Source organism: Nannobrachium achirus, assembly GCF_963921795.1.
Source record: "Nannobrachium achirus genome assembly, chromosome: 7".
Lineage (NCBI taxonomy): Eukaryota > Metazoa > Chordata > Actinopteri > Myctophiformes > Myctophidae > Nannobrachium > Nannobrachium achirus.
Genome location: NC_137816.1, coordinates 18,817,733 through 18,836,569, shown reverse-complemented (window position 1 = coordinate 18,836,569; position 18,837 = coordinate 18,817,733). Strand labels below are relative to the sequence as shown.

Genomic DNA, 18,837 nt, shown 5'->3' with positions numbered 1-18,837 from the left:
GTTATAATGTAACACAATGTACCTTACAGATTGTTTAAAATGTTTTATTCATTAAAACACGTTCTGGATTATAGCTGTAAAATAGCTGTAACTGCACATTACAGATTCCAGTCACTTCTACAGTAACAAAGCAGTGAAATTGAAAACTTGATAAGGTTCTCCCTCTCTCTCGCACGCACGCACACACATACACGGTATTTGAGCAAGACACTTAACCCTTATCTGCCTCCGATGAGCAGGTTGGCGACTTGCAGTTTCCTCTGCCGTTGGTGGGTGGACATAATGCACACCGTAAAGAGCTCTGTACCATTTTATTTTATTTTCATCACATATACACACCTGGGGGATTCACACACTTACACTACACATCTGGGTGAGCACAGATGTGCACATGGGTGCTTCACCCATACACTCCCAATACAGTCACACCTGGGAGCTGCACAGCCACAGTCTTCTACGTTTGTCCAGTGAGCAACGTATCTTGCATCTTGATGCAGTAGTTGCTGCAGAGAGGCAAGCATTTCACCACCCCACTGTTCAGCAGATATAGATTTAAATACTTTCCAGGAACAAGCCTTCTCAAAGTTCTAGCCGTCAGAAAGTCTCATACAGAGTCAGTCCTCACAGGAGGACATAGTGGTCTCCACGTTCACCACTGCTGTTGAGAAGGGATTGTCTTTAACCTGAAAGGAAAATGAGCAATACAGTTAGAAACAGTTTTATGTTAGTTTGAGATTAGTTGAATTTAACCAGAGCTGCATTATGAACCATGGTAAAATGTTGGATCTAAAATATTTTCTATGATATGATCCTTGATAAAAATGGACTGCATACATAAACATCAACTTATCAGACTCAGGTGGTCCCTTTTCTTTTTCTTCTCAACTTACTTGTCAGCAAATCAATACCTTTAGCACAGAAGAGTGGTGGAGAGTACCTTTTCAGTAGTTCCTGTGTTGTTGTGTCTGTAGTCGGTCTGCTGTCGTCTTCACTCTCTTCTGAGCTGCTGTCCGATGTGTCCTTCTTACTCTGCTTCTTCTGCTTTGCTTTGTGTTTGCGCTTCTTGTGTTTCTTCTTCTATGGAAAATGTAACAGGAAAACAAGGATTTTAAAAGTAAAAGTCCAGGTCTGATGATGCCTCAGATGGATCAGAAATCTGATAGAAATTCTACTGTCTGCTCTGATAATTCAACTACAAGAGCATACAATGTCAATTATGGAATTGCTATGGTAACAACACTAAAGTAAGCAACATACTGCCTTCAACTATATAATGAAGCACTTTCAGTTCTGTCATTAGCATAATAGTAAAACCACCTAATAACAACAAATAGTGCCTTTGATCAACTTGCTGAAAGTCTCAAAAATGTGCCACTACACAGCCATCTTAGAATGCTAACAGATGTCCGTCCTTTCCAATTTCAGTTCTGTAGATAGTATTTTAGGGTCACTTGAGTGACATAAAACAAGTCAAGAGCTAGGTTGAATAATCTTAAATTCCGACATCAACACACAATCAACCAAATGTATGTACAATATCCCTGTGATCCTAGTAAGATCACTTAAGGAGGGAGTGACTGTACCAGAACAGCGACAATATAGAAGAGGAGAAGGTAGGAGAAATATCTAAACACGTTTACATCTGTGGGTATTCTGTAGACTGTCAATGTATCCTACTGAAATATCTTAATCCCTGCCTGCTCACTCACAGGACTCTCTGGATAAGAGTGACTGAATCACAACCCACTCTCTTGTAAATCTCTTTGGAAAGCAGTCTAATACAAGTCATTACTGTTTCTCTCACCTTCTTTTCCTTCTTGTGTTTGTGCTGTTTCTTGTTCTTGTGTTTCTCCTTGTTGCTCCTTTTGCAGGGTTTCACCTCCTCTTCGGTGAGAGGGCTCATCGAGGACATGCCTTCTCCAACTGAACACAGGAAGTAGAACAGCATGTTTAGTTTTGAATGCTGGCAAAACATAAATTACCAAATTCTGCTTCTCAAACTACTGCTTGAGTGATTTTGGTTCGTACCTCGGTTTTTGGGTCAGTTTCGTTTTGGTTTTGTTACAGTTTGAAAAATATATATAAATATATTTTGTTGAATTATTGACAATATTTCAAAACTTATTATCAAAATAAATAAAGTTTATCCATTCAGACACATTCCAATTGCAATTTTATTATAAAACCAAGATTCCAAGATTCACAAGAGTATATTGAATCATGGATGGCGAACTATATGGTTCATTATTAAACCGAGAACTGTTACACCCCTAATGTCAACCCAATGAGGAACTGTTTATGCTCTGTTTAACCTGCTACTAGAATACTGGCAGTTCAAAACTAACTAAGGGAGAAAAAATATTATTTTATTTTACAGCAGTAGAATTAGTTTATTCAAACTAAACTCAGGTCCAACACATAACTTATGAACAGAACTACAGAATGTAGTGAACATCTCTGTTGGAAAATGAATTGCATTGAAGGCTTGGGCTGAATACAGTTTAGGTTCATTATGGGTGAAGTTGTGGATTTCTTATAGTTATTTGTGTGCATGTGTCCCACTCACTCAGGACAGTGGAAGGGGGTGGGAGCCTGGGTCCAAATTCCTCCTCATCCTGATCCATGTTCTGAGGGGATGAGGCAACTGGAGGGACAGTTTGGCCAGCAGGGGGCATCACTGTCAAGAAAAGGAAGAGAGTACTATTATTGTCTCCACCATAGACAGAGAAAGGTAGACGCCTCCTCCGGCTCTGGGGCTTTGGTAAAAGAGGACTGACAAGCTTCCGGAATTCACAGAATGGGATGCTCGGTAGGACAATGATATCCCACTGCAGGGGGCAGAGTGCCTTCCACAGTTCCACAGTTATGCACTTCCGCCAGTCCTGTTTTACCAGGCGCGCCAATGAACTGCAGCGGCGGATGAGGTATCTAGCTTTTTATATCTATCGCCTCCACCAGGAGAGTATGTTTTCGCCCGTCTGTCCATCCGTCCGTCCGTGTGTCTGTCCGTGTGTCGGTCCCATTCGTTTATTACCAGCAAATCTCCAGTGCCGCTGGCCTGTCCAGGTCGTGGCCACACTACACACACACTCCCTGGATGCCAATTCAGAACCTCTGACCCACATTTTTCACTTGGCCATGTTCTAGTGCCACCATGAGGCCGATGTTTGCAAAACACACTCTGGACACTAAAAAGCGTAGTAAGCTTCTAGAATAGCGTAGAGAAGCGTACGTTATCTTCTCATTCATACAGCTGGATTCAAGCGATCAACAGACTAACTCAATTTTATTCCTTTGCTGCTATTTTTTATTTATTTATACCACAATGCCTTGTTGTGTATATACTGGCTGTAATAACTCCAGGACAAAGCCTTCTTTGCGCTACAGAAGTTACGCAAGAAGCGTAGTAACCCGGAAATCTCACAATACGCTAGAATCTCGCTTTGGAAACAGCGTCATCGTTTCCAGACCGTTTCTCATCCGGGTCAATATGTGGTGGACTATCAACACTTCGTGTGGTCTCAGGAAACTATAAATATACGATTCATAAAGAAAATATAACTTTGGAGCACCCGAAATAAGCGATTTTGGGAGAGTCGCACCAGCCCCATTTTAGCTGTGAGGAGTGGTCTTCAAAACTCGGATGAGGAGCAATAATAACAGAAATCCACCAAACCAGGTTGGAACATTCATGAAAACATGCACATTCAGGGGGGGGGGGGGGGGGGTATGTTTTGGTCTGGATTTCCCCTTTAATCCCCATATAGTTATTTTTTGGCAAACTTGTGAGCTTGTAGATCTGCCATTTAAAATATTTTAGCCAAACATATGGACGCCAAGTTAATAAATACATAAAATATTGTACATTTGTTGATAACTTTCTTGTTTAGGACTTTCACTGCATGAAGATGCAGTATTAATTGGGTGTATTATTATCTTCTTCTTCATCATCATCATCATCATTCTAAGTCAATGAATTAGTACCACTTTGTACCTGTAAGCTGTGTTTTGGGGGTCTCTGTCAAAGAGGTGGAGGCAGGGACTGTGGGCTTGAAGCTGACTGTGTTAAACAGACTGGACACCTCACTAGCACCTTCTGCATCCTTCTCATCACCGCTTTCCTCCTCAGAGGAAGAGGACGACTTGTCGTCCGAGGAGCTGACAAAGATGGCTTTGAACAGGTCCATAGGAGGCCTCGTCTCCTCCTCTTCTTCAATAACATCTTCGTCATCCGCACTCTTCTTTTTCCCGTTCGGTTGCTCTGGGGACTTTGTCTGTGGTGGGAATTATAGTTTATCTCACGTTAGAATGCATTTCATTATTATTATTATTATGATGTATTTATTTTACGTTTATAGATGGCCTAGACTAGAGAAAAGCCTGGCTATTAGAGCTTTTATGGTAGGGCTTTGGCAGTTGGAAATTCTTACCTCAACTTTGATATCTGTTGTCGGGGAAGCAACAGTAGTAGTACCACCACCACTAAGCAGTGGCTCAGCAGCCGCAGTACTGCTGGTGCTAGAGTTTGTGGAGGTGCTCTGTTCAGGTTGGGGTCCAGATGCTGTGTTCCGAGCAACACTGAGGAACTCACTGAGTGGATCCCTTTGTCTTTCTTCCTTATCCCACCTGGACCTCCGACTGGTCTCTGCAGGCTTGGGAAGAGCTTTGGGAAGGAAGGAAAGGAGGAAGGAGGGTAGGACACAAAGAAAGGAAAGATAGATGGATGAAGATAGGTATGATAGATATGAGATAAGAGACATAAGAATAACTTCTTTGAACTTGTATTTTTTATTTTACATTAAATTCTATTATGTTGTAATGGTATGTTATATTACCTTGAGTCTGTGGGGAGGCGGTGGCTGTTGGGCTTTCTGAGACATTCAGGAAGTTGAAGACAGAGAACTTGTCTCTCTTCACCTTGGGCATGCCCACAAGACCTGATCTAAACAACCAATGAAATAACAGTTACATGTACGCCTGGATTGGTTGTTTAGGATGCGTTGATAAATGCCACTTCAACTTCAGCGTTACTGTACACCAATATTTGGGGGGGGGGAAATCAGTCAATGTAAGAGTATGAGTGTATGAGTGATTGCATGTGCGTGTGTGCGTGCGTGCGTGTGTGTGTGCGTGCATGGGTCTTACCCAGGGAAAGGGTCAGGGACGTTAAACCTTTTACAGAGTAGTTTATCAGGATGCCATTCAAACGTGTCCCTGGTCAGTTGACCAAACATCTTCATCTTCACTGCTGTTTGTTTGTCATCTACATCATTCTGGACACACACACACACACACACACACACACACACACACACACACACACACACACACACACACACACACACACACACACACACACACACACACACACACACACACACACACACACACACACACTTATTGTCATCATGAGGAGGGCAAAAGCACAAACATAATCTAACTATCTAACTATTAATTTACGGGAATGTCTGTCTGTCCGCCGTCTGTATACAGTACTCTGGCGTCATAGTACTGACACACATACTGGCTTGGACACGGAACACCATATATGGGCATAGGACACAGAAGACCATATATGTCACTTCTTCTTCTTTCGCGTATCACCGTCCTTGACGATTGGTTGACGACATTTTATTTCACAAGATTCCTTGTTACTTAGGGGAGGCCATGGGGCTGGCTGTGGGCACAAACGGGTGAAACGGTTCCCAAATTTCTGACATCACTGATACCACCACCTGTACTGCGCATGCGTCTTCGCCATGGTAACATCCTCATGCTGAAACAATGCCCAAATTTGGAGATGATTGACATCACATCAGTCTGGATTCCAACATTACTTCTGAGACTCCTACATTCAATCCCTCATAATACTGTGCACAACCCCAGGCAAGGTCCTCCCTAGAATTGTTGATTTAGCAAATCATGACTAAATAAAAGAATCATTAATGTTTTATGTTTAACAGTACACACACACACACACACACACACACACACACACACACACACACACACACACACACACACGATAGTGTGAATACAAATGAAAAACGTTTCTGCCTGACAGTGACCTACCTCCTGGTCTCGGTTGACCTCAATGGTGGCATCATTATTATCTTCCTGCTTTCCTCTTGTGAAGCGGGAGGAGAGAAAGGAGGAGGCAGGCTTATAGAGCACCGCTGCCCTGACAAACTCATCCCTCTCTCTGCTCCTCTCCCACTCTGTCATGTTAGAGTCCAGACACGAATCCAACGAATCTAAGGACGACACAGGGTTACTTAAATACATGCGATTATGGTCATTTTATACTAAAAATATATCAAGACTAACGCACATTACATTACCTTTGTCTCCCTTTTTGAGATTACTGAGGTACATGTCGTAGCGGGCCTGTTTGCTGGCATTGCTCTCAAACGGTTTGAAGGTTTGGGCCCCCTGTGCGGTCGGGGCCTTCCAGGCAGACAGGGCCTGTTCCTCTTGTTGTTGTTGCTGTGTTTGTTGTGGTTGGAACCTGGAGGCCATGGCCCTCTGTGCTGTTAGCTTGGCAGCTTCTACACCAGCAGATACCATGGCATGGTGGGACGACGAGGAGGAGGGAGGGGCAGAGGGGGCTGGGCTGGCGGGAGGATGCGAGGTGCTTCGAAGGCTGGACAATTTCTGTCTGTCTTCAGATGACATCAGGTCAAATATGGAGCTAGGACCTGAGAAGGATGACAGATTGCAGAATTATTGAATAAGTAATAACTAGACCTTACCCGTTTGAAGATATGTGCTCCAATATATGTGCAGAGTGTGGGTTATGGAGAAAGTAACTGTAACTGGTACGTGCGTGAGAATATGTGGGGGCATCATAATGTAAGGAGCAGCCCATGGAGGAGTGTATATTTTTTGATGGATACAAATAATTTAACAGCTAAATTAGGTGAATAGAAGTATGAGGATGTATGCGCTTGCTCTACATAATTTTGCCATACCCGTCGGAAGATAAGACACACATCAAATGCACCCGGTGCATGAGTGACCCGTGCATGCAGGCAAACCACATGAGAGAGAGAGAGAGAGAGAGAGAGAGAGAGAGAGAGAGAGAGAGAGAGACACTGCAACATTCCTAACTGTGAGATTGGTGGGTGTGGGGTTACAGATCCCATGGCCTGGAGGAACGGACCGTTGCCCTGACAACAGGCTGAAGTTGAGTTGAACAGAAGTGGTATAAAAACGCGAATAAATAGCTTGAATTTGGTGAAAATGGAAATCGGGCTCCGTCAGCCTCTGTATAATGCTAATGGCCAATGAAAAATGTGAAAATTGGGATCAGTTGCTGAAGAGATAAAGGTGGAAATGCATTTGTGACTGACCTACCTACTGACTGACTGACTGACTGACTGACTGACTGACCTCTCTCTAAAATTATATAATGGACTAGACCTTACCCGTTTGAAGATATGTGCTCCAATATATGTGCAGAGTGTGGGTTATGGAGAAAGTAACTGTAACTGGTACGTGCGTGAGAATATGTGGGGGCATCATAATGTAAGGAGCAGCCCATGGAGGAGTGTATATTTTTTGATGGATACAAATAATTTAACAGCTAAATTAGGTGAATAGAAGTATGAGGATGTATGCGCTTGCTCTACATAATTTTGCCATACCCGTCGGAAGATAAGACACACATCAAATGCACCCGGTGCATGAGTGACCCGTGCATGCAGGCAAACCACATGAGAGAGAGAGAGAGAGAGAGAGAGAGAGAGAGAGAGAGAGAGAGAGAGACACTGCAACATTCCTAACTGTGAGATTGGTGGGTGTGGGGTTACAGATCCCATGGCCTGGAGGAACGGACCGTTGCCCTGACAACAGGCTGAAGTTGAGTTGAACAGAAGTGGTATAAAAACGTGAATAAATAGCTTGAATTTGGTGAAAATGGAAATCGGGCTCCGTCAGCCTCTGTATAATGCTAATGGCCAATGAAAAATGTGAAAATTGGGATCAGTTGCTGAAGAGATAAAGGTGGAAATGCATTTGTGACTGACCTACTGACTGACTGACTGACTGACTGACCTCTCTCTAAAATTATATAATGGATGCTAGCAGGTATTGTTAACTCATACAGGGCCAGATTTCCAAAATATGAATATGAATGTGCGCTTATAACGCCAGGAAATAGCTATTTTGTATCCCCCCAGACCACCTTAACCAGACCACCTTAACGAATGCACGTTCAACATACCATACCACCAGATGACCACTAGAGACCACCATACACCATACACTGACATGGTCCCATGTTAAGCCTGTTTAAATCCACATAACAGGATGAGACGCTGACTTGGTCCTCATTGACTTAACATGGACGGGCCGCCGGTCACCATTTCAGCTCAATACTGTTCAATTCGTGCTTGATCGTCTCAAACCACCATTGGTATGGGCATCGGGACGTATATAGATGCCACACAGAAAGTTTCAGAATCAAAATCCGACCTAGTGAAGCTACGTGAGGGTCGGATGGTTGCATTGAGGCTAACGCTAGCAGAGGCCTGTTGTCAACAGCAAGCCCTGGTTTAAAGGTGACGTCATAATCGTATCCTTTTTTTTCACGGTTTACGTGTGGACATTAGCTGAGGTAAGCTAACCATTTCGCTCCGTCTATAAACACATATTAAAAGCTTAAACAATGCTTTTATATAAAAGTCGCTCCGAGTCGCTCGGCACCAAACGCCATAGTGAACTAGTCGCTCGTAAAGTCGCCCGGCGCTAACTGAGTTAAAGCAAAGGGCATTTTTCCCATGAAGAGCTGTAAACTAAAACCATGAGTAAACCATGAGTAAAGCAAACAGGAGCCATGTGGCCTCTAGGTCAGGAGTTGACCTCCTGTTTCCGATCAATCCAATCATTGATGCTGAGAGCCAAGAAGGGAGGCATTGGGCACATTATTAGTCTTTGGTATGACGTGGCCAGGGATTGAACCCCGACATCCAAGTCTCCCACTCTATAACCACAAGGTCACTGAGCTGTGCACAGTATAGTATACAGTGTATGTACAGTACAAGGCTGATTAGTACCTTGCAGGGCTGTCTCTCCCAGCAGCTGTCCTCTCTGGGCTGAATCTAGCTGGTGTCTTCCTGGCTGAGTGCCACTGTCTGCAGTCAGCTGGCCTTTGGAAGCCTGCAGGGCCTGGGCAAGGGCAGGACTCATACCAGACACATCCAACACTGGGCGGAAGTAATGAACTGGACGATAGTCCTTGGGGAGGACTGGAGGTGGAAAAACCTTGAGTATGACAGAGAGAGAGAGGGAGGAAGAGATTTATAAAGATGGAGTGAGGAAGAGAGATGGAGAAAGATTAAAGGAAGCGGTACAGGGGAGATGAAAGAGATGTAAAGTGAAAGAGAAAGAAAGATGAGATGAAAGAAGAAAAGTGATAGGTGAGACAGTATAATATTGAAAGAAGACACTGTATATTGTTCACTCAAAGAGACATGTAGATTGAACACTCACTGTCTTCTGTTCAACCGCCTGAGAGGACAGAGTGAATCCTTCCGGAATCTTCCCCAGATACGATGCATCTATACTCATGTCTGGGACAAAGGAAGGGAATAATGCAGCTGAGTGAAATGATGAAAATGAATAGCTGGTCTAAAGCCCCACTGATGATATCCCTGGGAACGTAATCTAGGTTTACAAAAACTAGTTGTTACATATTTACAACAACTAGCCCTTACCCGTTCAAAGATATGAGCTCCGAAATGATGTGCAGTGTGTGGATTATGGGATGTGCACTGTGCACACAGTATATGAGGGATGGAAAGTAACTTTAACTGGTGCTTGCATGCTAATATGTAGGAGCATCAATGTAAGAAATACCCGTTCCATTTAACGGCTACAGAGATACTGTGTACCGATCTGCATGATTTTGGACAACATCTGTAACAGGGCCAGAACCACCCCCCCCCCCCGCCCGCCCGCCCGCCTGCACACACACACACTCCCCCCCCCCCCCCCGTGTGTGTGTGTGTGTGTGTGTGTGTGTGTGGGTTTGTGTGTGATTGTGCATGGCCTGAACAACAGCGCCCCTCCCTTAACATGTGTGGTCACAAAAGGTACTGTAGGCTAAATAGATATAGATACACCATAAAAATGCAATTATACAGCATACGATTTGTGAAAGTGACAAACGGGCTTCACAGTTATGTCAGGTGTGTTCATATGCTGATGGTGATGCGATTTCAGATCAATTGCTCCAGCCACTGAGGAGAAACGCGGTTTCAGACAGACAGACACTCAGACAGACAGACAGACATTCGGAAAATTATATGTTAGATGTATGCTGTTAACTCATTTAGTGCCACCCCTTTCACCACTAGAGGGCGCCCAGTGGCCATAGAAAATCCCATAGAGATATGCTGGTATATGCAGAAGCCCTGCAGCCATGACTTGCCTGAACACTTTCCTTTGTGCATGTACAGGAAGAGGATGAAGTTAGCTTGAAGTTAGCTATTGGCTACCAAGCATTTTAGAAGCCTTATTTTCGTCAACTTAGCCATGATTAAACCTTGCACACCTCATGCATGGGAAAAAAACAGAGAAGAATGAGCTCTAAAAAATCCAATGCAATTCTGGATTGCATTGGAGTGGATTTGTGCAGTTTGTTCACAGCTTTCAAACAAAAAAATCCGATTGGAAATCCGTTCAGGCATTCTTGAGATAATCGCCATTATGTTTTACATGTTATGTAAACAAACATGGCTGCCCTGTATGTTAGATGGGGTTGTATGGGGGTGGAACATGCAAAATCGCGATTGAAATCATGTTCACTAGATTTGATGGGGTCCAAAAAAAAAAAATCCAAAAAAAATTTTATTTTTTTATTTTTTATTTTTTTTTATATCCCGAACTAGTTCGGGATAGGCACTCTGGGATGCGATAATATATCCCGAACTAATTCGGGATAGGCACTCAATGAGTTAAGATATACATATAAAAATTTACAACAATGTATGCTGTTAAGATATTCATATAAAAATTGGGCTAAACGGTACCACCAAACAAGTCATGTCAATCTCTCTTGGAGAGAATTATTTCTACTGAAGAGGGTGACAATACTAACAGCTGAAAAGCAGTAAATCTAAAGTAGTGAGCAGAAAGAACTTGCGACAACGAGCTTGAGCTCGCTATATTTCTTGAGCTTGTAAATCAGCTATAAATGTTATATTATCTTTTAATTTTATAACTATTATATTATGTTTGAATAGTTCTGTAAACAGAGTTCTCCTCACTTGTCTTGTTTTTCTTGTACTGCTGAGGGGCGGTCCATCCATAGAGTCCATCCCCTGACTCCTTACCCCCCAGGACCCTGTCATAGTTGGACATGGAGTCTCTGTGGTACACATCTTCATCATCATCCTCCATCGCCCCCACCCCAAAAGCCTAAAGGTGAAAGGTCAGAAGTGAGCATCAGAAAGCAAAAATCTGTAGCTTCACAAAGCGCGAGGCAATTAGAATTCTCCAATTTGATGCCATATATCTAAAAGAATAATGACTAGGCATGCCACAATTCACTCAACTCACGATACGATTCGCGATTTCACATTTTTTTTTCCACAGAAATGACCGAAATATACTTTTTTTCTTTTTAATTATTATTTCTCTTAAACCACCCACCCAAGCTATTAAAATCATATGTAGCCTACGACATTTTCACAACATTTATTTAACTACATTGCAAAAAGTAGCATACTTTTCATGTAAAAGTACTTATTGTAAACATGCTTTCTTATTGTTTAGACAAGCTACTAGGGTTAAAAACTTTGGCTTTGATGCTATCTTAGAATAGATGTAGACCTATTTGACAGTGCAGAAACATAGGCTAATTGATGTACTGTATTAATGATATGCCAACGAGCAACACCTGGTGAGAGACAGACTTCTCCTCTGCAGTCTGCAGTGCTCTGAACTCTCCAAAAGCTATTGAATATGATGGAAAAAGAATCACACATTTTTTTTTTTATTAAATCGATTCGAATTGTCCCGTTTGAATTGATTTAAATAGATTTTTTCATAAATCAAAGCATGCCTAATAATGACAAATTCAATATCAAAAGGTCGAAAACATTCTCATTTTCATTGGCCATTTCAACACCGGAAAGGTGGAAAGAAAGATGATTCACCCAAATCATCTACTCTTAATCTTTCTGTTGCTTCCCCCTGAACCTGTTAGGCTCCTTTCAGGTGGACGGTAGTTGACGCAGGCGTCAGTCGCTTGGATCAGCGGGGATCGCGCCGCGGAGGAGATACAAACACAAAGGCTCTGCAAGTAAACTCGAGAATTTCATGTGACAGCGGCCACTCGCCTCTCCGCTCCTCAACTTCTCTGCGCGTCCCAAATAATCGCCCACCTCTTTTTTTTAATAAAGCAAGTTTAAAGAAAATGTGACAATAAGCAGACAAACTGAATATGGACATTTGGTCCATATGGTAAAAATGCGTAACTCATAACATCCAGCTGTAGCTTCCCACCAAACCTGTCTGAGGATAAAATGAACACACCTAGGCACGCACAGCTTACCTGTCCAGTCGGGCCTTTCCTACTTCTGTGCGCTCCCTGTTGTCCAAACAGTTGTGTGGTTCTGTCCGAGTCCAGAGAAAACAGATTGATGTGTCCAGAAGCAGAACTGGACCCGGACCCGAGCAGGGCCTTGAGGGGGTTGAGACCGCTGTACCCCAACCCATGAACATTCTCTTTAGGGGTGAAGTCAATAGGTGTGACATCTTTAGGAGCAAAGGTTATGTTCTCTGGGGCGAACTCTTCGTCATCCTCATCCTCCTAGACAACAGGGAGAGGAGGGATGTTAAGGCTAGGGCTCCACCAAAAAGACAGCGTCGTGCCGGCGACAAAAAATGAACAGGGGAGAATTGGGTGTCCGACGTCCGATGTTGACGTCGGCAGTGGAGCACCCTTCATTAATTTAAACGGGAGCGTTCCCAGCGTTGACGCTGACGCGACACTCGACGGTAAGAAATATATCTATACATTTAAAGAATATTTTTAAAAGCATGAATATGAATATAGTTCCTCTCTAGAGAAAAGCCAGTTTCTCTAACACACACACACACACACACACACACACACACACACACACACACACACACACACACACACACACACACACACACACACACACAGTAATGAGGACATATACCTCAGAGTCCTCAGAGCCAGCACGAGGTGGAGCACAGCCGTACATCCTGTGACCAGATGAGTCTAATAGGAGAGAGAGAGTTTTAATTTTTATGCTAATGAGTGTAACAAGTGAGAATCTCAAGTACAGAGAATCTGTGTCTGTCTCCATGGGTAACATACCTGTTTTCTGCTTGCCTTTCTTCCGTTTGATTCGAGGACCTACCCCTTGGCCATCCTTCCAACCCATTTTCCTCAGTAGCTCGACCCCTATGGAGGTCCTGACATGCAAAACAAACAGCTCCTTCAAATAACACAGACTGGCCGCTTAAAGCTGCAACTGAGTAGCTGTAGTCTCTAAAGAAAATAGCATATCTACAGTACAAGCTCCAAACATGAAGCCCCAACATGTCGCAAGTTAACTCACTTACTGCCAATTTAAAATGCCCCTCGAGTGGCACTAGTGCCAGAAGCCTCCATAGACTCCCATGTAATTTATAGTGCACAGATCATGCACGCCCATGCACAGATCATGCACCATGTTTGTGCAGGCTGTTCACAGCTTTCAAACAAAAAAAAAAGATTGGAAATCCGTTCAGGCATTCATGATTTATCAGCCATAATGTTTTCTTCAGATGTAAACAAAAATGGCTGCCATGTTTGAAAGATGGGGTTGTATGGGGGGTGGAACATGCAAAATCGCGATTGAAATCATGTTTACTAGATTTAATTGGGTCCAAAAAAAAAAAAAAAAAAAAAATTTTTTTTTTTTTTTTCTAAGTAAAAGTCGCCCAAAGTCGCTTGGCAGGGAACTCCATAGTGAGAAAGTTGCTCTAAAAGTCGCCTGGCACTGTATGAGTTAACATGTCGCGTTGTGAGCTTGTAGATGGGTCAGGCATTTTCTACAAAGAGCTTTGGTGTAGAAGAAAAATGTGTGGTAAGTGGTTAAGTCTTGAGTGTACACAATGTAAACAAATTGACACATTTTACAATGTGGCTATGGAAAGCTATATTATGTTTTTTATTATTATTATGATGGATCTGAATCCTGTTTTTATACTTGTTCTTTTCAAAAGTGCGATTAACATGTGGAAAGGTAATATGCAAATAAAAGCTATTATTTATTATGATGATGATAATGTTTGTAGAGTACCTGGCTGGAGCTATGAGCTCCTTCAGCAGAGTGTCTCCAGGTATAGTAGCTGCCAGAGAGTTGATGAGTCTGGCCTTCTCCTGCAGCTGGTCTCTCCTCCCTGACCCAAACTCCTCTGTCCGACTGATCTCGCTGGGAGCAATACCATGTTCACTGAAATCCTGTAGAGAGAGAGAGTCCATATATTCACTGCATCAACATTAGAATAGTCGTTTTAGAATACCATTTGACATCCTATAGGCAAAAAGAGGGTTGAAACATAATTTAAACTTTCTATTGTATAGCCTTTTTAGCCTTTTAAAAGGACCACAACTGAAACAAGCCCGGAGGCTTTCTTGCTGTGTTTATCCTTTTAGTTGACCTTGTACCAGTGAACTGTACTGTCATGAAACTGTACCGTTTCCTATGCAAACTTCTAATAAAGTCCTCAATCAATCAAACTAGATGTACACAGGATGTACACAGACAGGCATATGCAGTACTAGATGTACACAGGATGTACACAGACAGGCATATGCAGTATGTACCCATGAATATGATTGTGTGTCGAATATGTGTATCGGTATATGTGTAGTATGTATACAAGTATATCTATAAGCAAGGTGTATATATATATATATATATATATATATATATATATATATATATATATATATATATATAAATATATACACGTATGTGTGTGCAGTATGCTGTACATACATAAATATACAGTAATACATCAAATGCAGAGAGATAGAGGCACCACAATGTCTCTCTGCATTTGACATGTGTTTACCTTGCTTATTTTAAGTCGCCTTGGATGAAGAGCGTCTGCTAAATGCCTAAATTGTAAATATGTAGGGTATACATGTATATTTATCTACACAAATGATGTAATATGGACCTCCTCATCCATGAAATCCTCAGGTCTGGCTCGCGGGTTCTCCGCTTTCTGTTCTCGTGACGATACGAAGGTTGAAGGAGCCCATCCTGTAGGAGGAGCAGCAGATTAAGACTTTAACATTTAAATACGTAGAATGACACACTTTACAGAGAGCTGTACCCATTCGGTCAGCATTAGATGACTTCAAAGTCGATGCCCCCACTCCCCCTTCTCAAAAATAGAAAATGATGTTTTGTTGCTCAGCCAAAATCTAAACCCCTGGCTGTGTGTCGATTACAAAAAAGGTTTAAACAAATCATCAATATCACCACCAACCCTCTTTGGTGCCAACGCTGTTAAAGTATCCAGCAGAAAACCCTCCAGTGAAGGCTCCATGAAACCTCTTGTAACGACCCTTCTCATCCTTCACCGTCTGTTCGTGGATTGGAACCGGCTTCTTCAATGGCTCATCTGTTCAAATACAAGTCTGCGTTATTATCATCATAAACTACAAGCATGAAGCCTGATTTATACTTCTTCGTGTGACAGTGTCGCTCACTGAAAATAGGCATATACAAGTTAGTAAACAAAACAAGCCTAAAATTAAGCATAAAAGCAGGCTCGGTGCATAACTGTAGTCCCAGGTTTCCAGAAAGTGAACATAGCATACACGTTACTTGTTCTGGTTCTCTGCATGTAATTGGCCCGGCAGTAGATTTGAACCATGAACCAAATATGACACCTTCATATGTTTCGTCATGTCGCATTGATGCATCTTACCAATATTCTATTCATTCATGTCCTATAACTAACTCATTTGGGGACCTCTTCCCTTGATTATTTGTGCCTTCTCATTTGGCAATCAGACCTTCCGGCTGCAGATCGCTAGTTTCCAAGGAATATTACAGCTCCCATGAGGTGATTGTGGACCCCTCGACTGTTATTATAATAGCTGCAGACAGTGCTACTATTGTTATTGTTGTCATTGTAGTATCTGTGCTGCTTTGTTACTGCTTTGTCATTAATAAACCTGGAGTGGAGCTATCAAAAGTGAGTTGCAACTTGTGAGTGAGCTCTCCTTTTCTGGACATTGTAGTTCTTACCTAGCCGCAAATTGCAACACTAGATTTTTTTATACTCGGATGAATCTAGGGTTGCAATACCTCCCATAGGGATCCAATGCATGAAAACAGTTTTTTGCTATCTGATTGTATTAAACGACTTCAAACTCACCAATATTGTGGCTCTATGGAAAGCTTGGAATTTACTCTTGCTATCTGCAAAGTGTTTGTTTCTGAAAATTCCACCGTGGAATTGTTATGATTTATTTTCTGTCAATAAAATCCGAGCAGCCATGTTTTTTTTCTAAGTCTTGAACTTAGGAAGCGCTCGTCTTCTATAACACCACGTCCCGCTGCCTCCTGCATTAGGCTATGTGACAGAACCAGCTGGTACACAGGACTGCTGAGTGACTTCCCACGAGCGCTTCCAAACTCCAGCACTTAGAAAAAATAATCACCCGAACTGAATTTCTTGACAGAAAATAAAATCATAACAATTCCACGGTGGATTTTTCAGAAACAAACACTTTGCAGATAGCAAGAGTAAATTCCAAGCTTTCCATAGAGCCACAATATTGGTGAGTTTGAAGTCGTTTAATACAATCAGATAGCAAAAAACTGTTTTCATGCATTGGATCCCTATGGGAGGTATTGCAACCCTAGATTCATCCGAGTATAAAACAATCTAGTGTTGCAATTTGCGGCTAGTTCTTACCATTGTCCCTTGCAGCACATCTTGTGTGTAGTTGGCTATTCATCCAATTAATCCAACTAATTGCTGTAACTTTTGTTGTCTATTTTCATATGCATTTAAATGTTATGGCAGAGAACGTTTATTCAGTAAATAAATATAGACTATATATCTCCAATTTCCACGAGATTCATGAGGACCAGATTTTCTGTACACGATAGGATTCCTTTAGCCATAAATCATAACTCTTGTAGAGTGATTTTATTTTTAAGACGTTAGAGAGAAAACGTCTTCAAAATAAAAGCACTCTAAAGAGTTATGATTTATGGCTAGGGTTCCTTCAAGAGCACTTACGTTGACAGCCAACCAGGTGTGATTAATCTACCCGCAACAACAGCATACATGAGTCCAAATGTATGCGTTCATTGTTGAAGGAGGTTTTATGTGTTTGTGCTGCTGATAGACTTGCCTCCCCGTCGCATACAGAAAGTGGAGATATTTATTTTTACAAGAACATTTTCTGACACAACTTTAAAATGGACAATATTATTAAGAAAATAGATGAGCTGACTCAAGTCGCAGCAATTCATTATTGGGTGAGTACACACGAATGAGCTACACATTATTAGAATGGCGCCGAGACATATCCCTCATTAATATGTATGGAATATCAGCCATTCTGGCATATCTCTCAGCAGTCTCAGGCCATAGGGGGAAATAAAAGTGATAGTATAATAAATAACGTTACTCTTGGTTGTTTAGCTATATAGCTAACCTTAACAGCTAACGAAGTCTAGCATGCTAGCTCGAAAGCCGACCTAAAATGAGTGTCAGAGACCTGCCAGGCACTCAGTCCAGATAGAATAATAATGGGAATGTGCGAATGTAATGTTGGAGTCATTTTGGAGGACATTAAATATGTTTTACCTTCTTCCAGAGGCTCAAGAGGAGTGCCATAAGTCACAAAATCCTCGTCGCTATCACTGTCAGACGCCATGTTTTACTACAACAACAGTTACAGGAGCCGAAGAGGCACATACATCCCACGTCAAAAGAAAAACTAAAAACCTGAGTTGGGAAAGACTGGCGACATCTTGTGGTAAAGCATATTCTTTTACAACCTCCTCTATGATTAAAATCTTGGCCTTGCTTTCAACAACATATTATCTACTTCAGTGGGGAGAAAGCACACACTTACCAGACTTTCCTTTTGGCAGTCACAGGCAGAGAGAGATACACAGAGAAAGACACAGGACACTCACATAAATACGCTCAGAGAATAACAGCAAAGTGTGGGGGCATGTTCCCCAAGTGAGGAGCCATATAATTTTTCTCTGCCTCCCAAGAGCAGAGCAGTGGCTATCAAATGTTGATCCAGTGCACAGAATGCTTTGTCATTTGTTTTCTTTGACCCTGAAATCACTGACAATCCCTGCAGTCGTATAAATGCACATGCTGTTTGACGAAGACCAAACGGGCTAGCTCAGCACGAGCCTGATCCAAACGGCTCCCCCTGGTATCACATAAAACCCAATCCTCCCTGCACTCTGGAACACGATTGCACCACCAGTCTGTCTTCAAAATAACTTAACGTTGAAGGAGTTTGTCAATCCTCTACCACAAAAATATACCTCACTCGCACTTGGGAATATGTTTAGAGATAAGTTTCAAGATATACAGAAACTTGACAAGGTGTATTTGAATAGTCCTGGAAGTCTTCAATACACATTCTAACTATGCACTGTTGACACCGTAGCCTGTCCATGTAGTATAAAGGTGCTGTGGATAGTTTGACCAATGCAGATGGTCCCTAGAATGTGGTCATACTGGGCAGCTCCTAGTGTCTAACAGAAGAAAACTGTGACTGTACATACTGGGCCGCTCCCAGAATATTTT

At 42.2% G+C, this 18,837-nt stretch overlaps 1 protein-coding gene across 2 annotated transcripts; it reads right to left on the bottom strand.

Moving 5' to 3' along the window:
- Positions 1–69: 69 nt before the first annotated feature.
- gpatch1 (G patch domain containing 1) lies at positions 70–17,938 on the bottom strand (the record flags this gene model as incomplete). 2 transcript variants are annotated; one of them, XM_080729282.1, is made up of 20 exons in its annotated part: positions 70–683; positions 938–1,077; positions 1,805–1,923; positions 2,567–2,677; positions 3,995–4,274; positions 4,431–4,663; positions 4,836–4,942; positions 5,146–5,273; positions 6,073–6,254; positions 6,342–6,698; positions 9,057–9,264; positions 9,493–9,572; positions 11,271–11,421; positions 12,560–12,817; positions 13,194–13,255; positions 13,355–13,452; positions 14,325–14,485; positions 15,211–15,296; positions 15,526–15,660; positions 17,869–17,938. In XM_080729282.1, the coding sequence occupies 20 exons, from the start codon at positions 17,936–17,938 to the stop codon at positions 650–652; spliced, it is 3,000 nt and encodes a 999-aa protein (XP_080585408.1). In that variant the 3' UTR covers positions 70–649. The 2 variants fall into 2 exon arrangements, with proteins under 2 accessions (XP_080585408.1, XP_080585409.1); XM_080729283.1 differs by having other exon boundaries at positions 938–1,074.
- Positions 17,939–18,837: the final 899 nt, after the last annotated feature.